The 8177-nt window shown below is 34.1% G+C and overlaps 1 protein-coding gene across 1 annotated transcript in view; it reads left to right on the plus strand.

Moving 5' to 3' along the window:
• Positions 1–6814, plus strand: part of LOC118190431 (glucose dehydrogenase [FAD, quinone]-like) — a 52443-nt gene extending 45629 nt beyond the window's left edge. Inside the window, exons 11-12 of the mRNA XM_085817810.1 lie at positions 3429–3651; positions 6538–6814. Of these exons, the coding sequence (XP_085673936.1) occupies positions 3429–3651; positions 6538–6685 (371 nt within the window). The 3' untranslated portion in view covers positions 6686–6814. The remainder of the gene's footprint in view (positions 1–3428; positions 3652–6537) is intronic.
• Positions 6815–8177: the final 1363 nt, after the last annotated feature.

Consider the following 8177-nt stretch of genomic DNA (forward strand, 5'->3'; position numbering starts at 1 on the left):
TTTCTGGCGTAAAATTTTAACAAGATAATATATTGTTAATGCTTTTCTAACAATAACCTTTCAAAGGATGGCAAGTGTGACATAAATAGATGATTAAGTTGAAATAAAAAAGATTATTGATTATCTAAGATGACAGAATAGTTTGATGCATCAACATGGTCATCAAAAGTAGCAAACCACTGCTGGTGTAAGGAATATATTGTTTTCTGTGTTAACTGGAATTTAAGACAAATTTTTTTTTCATTATCACGTTTAACAGGTTAATTTCAGTACATTAATACTAATTTATATTTTTCAAATGAATTTTTATTTCCGTTATAAATGCTTATATATTGTCTTATACTTAATATATTCTTTTCTGTGCTAACTTGAATTTAATACAATTTTCGTATATCACGCTTAACAAGTTAGTTTTACATCTACATGCTTATTATCTGTGAATTTTTACTACCATATGCTTAATATATTGTTTTGTCTGCTAACTTGAATTTATATGCACTAAAAATCACGTTTACAAAATATCACGTTTGCGGCTCGGCTCATCGCCGATGAACCGCGAGCTTGGCGAGTAAAAATGCAACGGCGCCAACGGGTTCTTTTCCGAAGCGCCAACGGGTTCTCTGCGGATGAAAACCCTTTAATATTTCTGAAATATGTTTTTAAATCATACATTCTTTGACTTTATCGCAGTGTTAGAGTTTTGCTTTATTTGGGGGGGGGAGTTGTCTCCCGTACCAGTCTCATGACTTTCAACTTGAGTTAACTCTGAATTCTCATCAAATAATTCTGAAAAATTTCTTAGCAATTGTTCCAACTATTTCTTCTTATTCGGAGACAGATCATTAAAGTCCAAAGCTGTCGGTGCTGCTTCTTTTTCCTTTACCATTCTCATCTCCATCTGCACAGACACCAACTGCTTTTAAAAAATCTAATTCCAAAATCACCCTTGTCCATAAATTTCTAACCATAAAAAATATTACCATAAGTTACTCGCTCTTTATTTGCCCATTCAACGGAACTCGTATTCAACGGAACTCGTATCCTACGTATTCACAGTATTTGTATTGCGCTGTTATCACTTTTGTTCCTGTAACCTAAAACAAGCTAGACCTAATTTTAAAAAAAATCTTACCAGTCAAAAAGCTACTTTGCGCCTCTATTACTATCCCAGCCTTTGAAAAAATTCGTTCAACATGATTTTCATATTCAACAAGGTTATATTTTTAACCAAAATCGTTTATTCAATTAAATTTTCAGAAGCATTTTCTTTATTCTGGAATGACTGACCTCTCTGGCCCACAGCATTCCTTCCTAATGTAAATTTTTCTCACTGCCTTTCTTCACATCATATTCTTTCTGTTTTTATGGGATCGCCATTACTCGACGAAAAATCTGCCAGACACCAAATTGTTTTTGCCCATGAAACTTATAACCTCTTTCGACTAGAGACTTTCTAAAGATCCCGCTAAATATTTCCTCTGACCATCGCATATGCATATTTTCTAAAACACGTTGATTTTCAACAGCTAGTTCGAACAATTTTTCTAAGGTACCTGGGCTGCTCGATTCCAAGAAATCCTATATGTGGTGCTACAACCTATGTAATATTATTTCTGGGATTTCGGCATTGAGTTTTCTGCCATATAATAGTTTTACGATCTGAACGTCGAAATTTATAACTGAAACTTTCCGATTCACTCAGCAGCTTTTTACCCTTGTCCTTGTACCAGCTGAAAGTTTGACCTGTCAGCGTGAAGGTCGCTTTATCGGTTCTGAGTGCATTCGCTCTGTTATGAAACCATAGGCACGCAACAATATAATTGCTTCAACATTGTAATCATGCGACCGCTGCGATTTAAAAAGTTCATAGATTTTCATTCACAAACGGATAATGTTCAAGTCATATGTAATATAAATTTCACAACTATCAAACTTTAGACTCTAAAAGTTATCTAATATGAATGCATCTTTTTGAAAATGGATTATTCCTACAGTTTTTACTCAATCACTTGAACTTAATTAAGCTTAATTAAGCTTGGAATTGTATTTACTACCATTGCATGGCAACGAAATGTTTTGTACGCAATAAGCACGCCAATGTTGGCAACCTGTATATTCCGTAGTCGAGGAGCATCTGAAGCTTATAAAAGAGGAAAATAGAGAACTCGTGATGTTCAAACACTATAACGCAGGGGTTCGCAACCAGGTAGGAATTTTATAATTCCAGGGGAGAATCCGATCAAATTTTCATTTAAATTTTAGTTTATGGGAAAAAAACTACTTTTATTCAAGTTTTGGTATTTATCAACATTTTTTATTCTATATTTTTGTTGTTTAATTTACAAAACCTATTTGAAAATAATCTAAATTTAGATAAATGTATATACATTTTCCAAGTTTTGAAAAGGAAGCGGAGGGGAAGATCGTCTAGCAATGGTTAAAGCTGTGCATGGGGCAAAACATTTTGAGAACCAACTGTTGTAACGGTTTGAATTGAATTTGATCAACGACACGTTAAAAATTTCATGCGGAGTAATCGGTGTTTAAAAATGACATTTATTAGTGAAAATTAAAATTCAGTGAACTCATGAATTTGGCTGGTGATTGTTACTTTCAGGGCTGGCGCTACAGAACGCCAAAAGTTAGAGAAAAAAATATTTTTTTTTAATTTAGAGAAGAGTCGCAATAAAACGGCGAAGTATTTAGGCGCGGCAAAATGACTAGCGCCGGTCCTGGTGTTAAACATTTTGACGCGTAGCAATCGTGTTTTTTGTGTTCTCGGGATATTTTAGATATTAAACCACGGTGTGGGAAAGATTTACGGGAACAAATATGCCAGATGCACCGCGTTCATGAAACGTTACTCCCAAAATTAGTCCTGTTAGGCTTAAAGTGCGAAATATAAACAAAAAAATGAAAATAATAAAAATCGGTCGAAAAAGGGAAAAACTGTTAAAAAAAGTTGGTAAAAATGCAATAAAACATTTTTGACCCCTATCAAAAAAAAAAAAAAAAAAAAAAAAAAAAAAGAAGGCACAGCAGAAATACGAAAAATAACCTAACAAAAATATACAGAAGCGGCTGAAACTGATTAAATGGATTACCATGAGAGACAAAACAAAAATCGCCGATTTTGGCAGGCGGTACGTTTGGCACATCTGTAGTGATTTAGGATGTGAAAACATGTGTATGATTGTATACTACTTTTTTTCTTACGATTTTGGAAATGCAAGAATAATTAGATTGGAGTTTGAAAGCGGATTTGATTTTATTTCAACTATGAGTGTCTGTAATGTGGGAACAGTATGCGTTTGTATGAATGAAAGGAAAAAATTGACGGATTTAAATGACGTTATAGAAAATAATTCTCTGAAGATCACAATACTAAAAAAAAAAGTAATTGAAATTAATACTTTCTTTTTCCTCAGGGTTAAAAACCTGCATTAAGATACTGTCAAGTCTCCATATGCAGAGAGTGGGATCACAAATGTTTAACACCTCATTCCCAGGATGCGAGCGTTTCTTTGGAGATTTAGATCTCTTCTTAAAATGCATGGCTAGAGCTGTAGTCATGACGTTAAGCCATCCAGTTGGAACAGCCAAGATGGGAGACCCGAATGATCCAACAACTGTGGTCGACCCCCAGCTCAAGTGAGAACGTTTGAAATGCAACTCACTTCGTCCCCTTCATTTTTTTTTTTCATCTAGCTATTATAGAATTGATATATGTTAAGTTATATTTATATAAAGGCTGGAAGCTTGCTTTCATAAATGTAAACTAATAAGCAAAGTTCAAGAAAACGATGAACATTTTCCAGAGTATCGAAACGATATTTAATAGAAACATAATGAATCAACGCACAAAAGTTTCATCATTAATTAATTTTTAATATGTTCTTTGGAGTTATAGATACTTAGTCTAAGATCTGCTATTTTATTAATTAACAGTTGCTCATTTTGCACCAGACAAGTTCGCTACTTGTAACACACTTATGAAAAATAATATCAAAAGTGACTTTTTTCGCTTTAAAGTACGAACTACAGCTCATAATTGATTTTTTAAATTTTATAATTAATTTTTTATTTTATTTTAAAAGTAGCAGGTACAGTTCTTTACTTACAATCATAAGTCCAATGGCAGTCAACAATATACTTGCATCCAAAAGTTAGAAAATACCCCCTCCGAATTTCCTATAAAATAAATACAAGACTGAATTTAATGAAACTCGGCATCGACACAGTGAAATAAAACATATCCAGTTTATACTATACAGCAGTTAAGGTGCTCTCGTGTGTTTAAATGAATTGGAATGCATATAGCACAATTCACAAAAAAATGCAGTACACATTTTCACTCACATACAGGTGCACTCTCACTTTATCTTCCTTATTATTAGACGTGAAGCATGACTGAAGTTACTTAGAGAAGTAGAACTCCGGATTTCTAACAGCGAAGGCTTATTATTAAAGATGCAGTATTTCGAACAACAGATGTATTTGAGACATTGCCTAATTATAAATCACCTAGCAATCACCTAGTTAAATCTTATTCATAAATATATTATTATATTTAACAAATTTATCACTTTTCCTCCTATTTTATGTATGTCTAATATTTTATGAAGCACTACAAAATTTAAAAGCACTCAATCTTTTGAATCAAAATAAAAAAAAATTAACGATAATAAAAAGGGACACTTTTAGAGCCCAACAACTTCAAGGGCATTTTGACAATAGTTGTTCACAGATAAAGAGACACCATGTTCACTTTCCCCATATCATTATGACAGTATTCAAGCAAAATGAATTCTTAAATGCGAAAGTAGGCATCTGTGAAGGTCTGAAACAACTAGAAGAAACGAAGCCTAAGGAAGGTTCGATTGCATAATTTAATTCAGAAATTAATTAAGTATAAAAGTGTTAGCTGCTCGATTCCACTATTGAGTGAGTTCAAAGGGATATGGAATTAAAAGATACTGCACACCTCTGCCCCTACCACTAAACTCTCAAGATTATTTCATCCCAATATATTTTGAATGTCCATATGATGGAAAACATTTCAATGATAAGCATCCGTCCTTTTTCTGACACTTAAATAAAGCAATGTGAAAAGCAATCAACCTGCATTAACCGCCACATAGTCCTGGAGAGAGAGGTAAGCTCGTCCTAGTGTTGTTGAACAAACATTAAGATGCAATGGCGAAAACTTTTAATTGATTAGTAATCACAGTAATTACAAACTAGAATGCCTCTAGTTACCACTTTTATTAACCACTTTTATTGTAGATTATTAATTCTTAATTTTCAGTACTTCAAGCTAAATTTCTACACATTTCATGATCACAATACAATGACATGAAATACAGATTTTATTACAGATTTTATACAAATTTTATTATTTTTCTTTACAGATTTTATTGATCCATTTACTTTGTAAAATTTCTGATTCAGAATTCTAGACAAAATTACATGAAATTTATTTTACCAGTGGTACTCAAAAGATAACAGTCCACAACCAGAATAAACTTAAAAGTAAACTGAAGTCTTTCATCTATTATTATTTACATAATAAAAAATCTCTTAAATCCACAACAATGACGTAATACCAAAGCTTACACATTTCTTGATGAACTCAAAATCAGAAGAAGATGGAGTACTTCTGCTAGCAGAGTAATCGACCGGGTGACTCTTTGGCACATGATTGTAATAGGCAAGATCAAACCACCGTCACCCGCTTCGTCAGTGGGAATCTTAGATCTTTGACATTTTTTAGTGCTCCAAATGTCCTCAAAAATGTCATTTTTTTTAGGATTCAGAAGAACACTTGGTGCAGACTTCAAAACAACTTTTGAAGACAGAGCTGCTACAGGCCACTTACAATAAAAATATTAATATTACATTTGCAGCTTCTATATGTACCTCGGGATTCGAAGGGAAAAATAGAGTCATTAAGTACAATCAATATTTATTACTGAACGAGAAAATAACTTGAAAACTGAATTTGCAAAAACTCTCTGTATACCAGTGGTTTTCAATGAAAAAATAAGTTAATTAGTAAAATAAGTTAAATAGTTTCAGGGAAGGAAGAAAAGTTAAAAAGCAGTTTCAGGGAAGATTTTTTTGAGATCAGATTGCCAAACTAAGATAAAAAGCTAACAACAAATACTGACTGCTACTTATTTGAAATTATGTGAACCTGAAAGGCTGAAAGCAAATCAAAAGATATGTTTCTTTTATTTATTAAATATAACAAAAATTTCTGCATTAATAAATATATATGTTATGTACATTTATTAAATATAACGTATTTTGAATTTGTGTGTACTTTTATAGTAAAATACATTAAATATTTTCAATTTCACATATATTTAGAATTTAATCGTGAATCAAATCATTCTAATCCATAATAATAAGGAAATGGGGAGAATGGTTAAAAACCACTGGCACATACAGTAATAAATGTCACCAAAATTACTATTTTTCCTCCTAAATTGGCTTGTTTATAATGCATTTATCTCTCTTTTGACACTTTTTCAGAGTGAAAATGATTGAAGGATTAAGAGTAGTGGATGCATCAGTCATGCCATCCATCGTCTGGGGAAATACAAACATACCTACAATCATGATAGCAGAAAAAGCTTCAGATATGATCAAAAGCACCATCTCTTGCATCACACAACCTTGATGAAAGAAATCCTACTACATTTCGTCATTAATAAATGCTTACAACATATGAGAATCTATGATTAAATTCTGTTGATTGAGAAACATCCAGTTTTTGTTATAAAACTCTTTCCAGATTGTTATATGAGTACTAAATCGTTCTTTCCACTATAAATTTGTACTTCTTATATGCATATATATGCATGTATTTACACAAGAAGGAATCTTGATATGTCAGTATCATATCTAATCTTGACTAAAATCCATAAAACATTTAAATCCTTAAAATTATTTTAAAAACTCATCATACATACAGGGGGTTGCCGAATTCGACAAATTCAGAGAGGTGATACTAGACATCAAGAGGATGAAAACCTGTTATAGAACATGGGGCCACAAATCACGTTTAGTGGGAGAAAATCGCGGAAATACTTATGAAAAGTGTGACGTCGGGTGGAACTAAAAGGGCCAATAATAAGTAGTATTAAAGCATTTATTTGATGAAAAGGAGGATTATAGTGTGCATCACAGTTCAACCTCAGAAAAGAGACGACGAGACATTTTTAGAAGATTTGTTCGAATTTGCGGCCGCGAAGCTCATTCCACAGCCGACACCGAGAGACGAAGGATTGCCAGACGCGTTCAGACATATCCGGTGTGCTAGGGATGTCTGCTGAAGCGAAGATGATTCGTGCTATCAGATCCTCCAGTGCATCCACAGACGCCTGATTAACAACCGATTTCAGGTGGTCCAGAAGAAGAAATCCAAGGATGACGTCCGGAAAGTGTGGAGATCAAGCAACAGGTCCGTCATGTCCGATCCACCTTCCGGAAAATATGTATCATCAAGGTGGTTACGCATCGAAATCGAAAAATGTGTTGGCATACCATCATGCACGAACCACATGTTCTGGCACACAACAGCCAGTATCCCCTGTATCAAATCCAAGAAGAGGTGGTTTAGGAAAACAAGGTAATTTACACCGCTGAGACTTTCAGGAAAAAGGTATATATAATTGATCTCAAAGAATCCCTGCCCAGATGTTAATTCCGAACTTGTGTTCCCCTTTCAATGAGACAGTGCTGTGGGCATTTTCGGACGGCCACATAAACGCATTTTGCGCGTTGACTACGCCTTCTCTTGTTAAAGAAGTCTTCATCTGAGAGTAAAATATAGCCGAGAAACTGTAAATCATTTTAAGTTGCATAAAGCACCCAAAGGACGAACTCTATCGAAAGGGCTAATCGGCATCGCCTAGGAGTTGGATCTTCTGCATGTGAAAGAAATGCACATTTCTGCTCGTAGAACCTTTCACACCATTTTGTACAGAGTATGCAGTTCAGCTACAACCAACCGATCTGTTTCAGGGATGCGCACACTACGTTCTTGTCCTGCATTACGCCTCGTTGTATGGAAGGATCCCAGCTCCCTCTGTCGCTGATCGATGTTTGTAATGGTGCGGATAACGTCTCGTCGGATATTGCTCTTGCTACATTCTCTACGCTCGGCGTCC

Source organism: Stegodyphus dumicola, chromosome 5 (assembly GCF_044657685.1).
Source record: "Stegodyphus dumicola isolate Sdum_Otavi_A_Nest chromosome 5, ASM4465768v1".
Taxonomy (NCBI): domain Eukaryota; kingdom Metazoa; phylum Arthropoda; class Arachnida; order Araneae; family Eresidae; genus Stegodyphus; species Stegodyphus dumicola.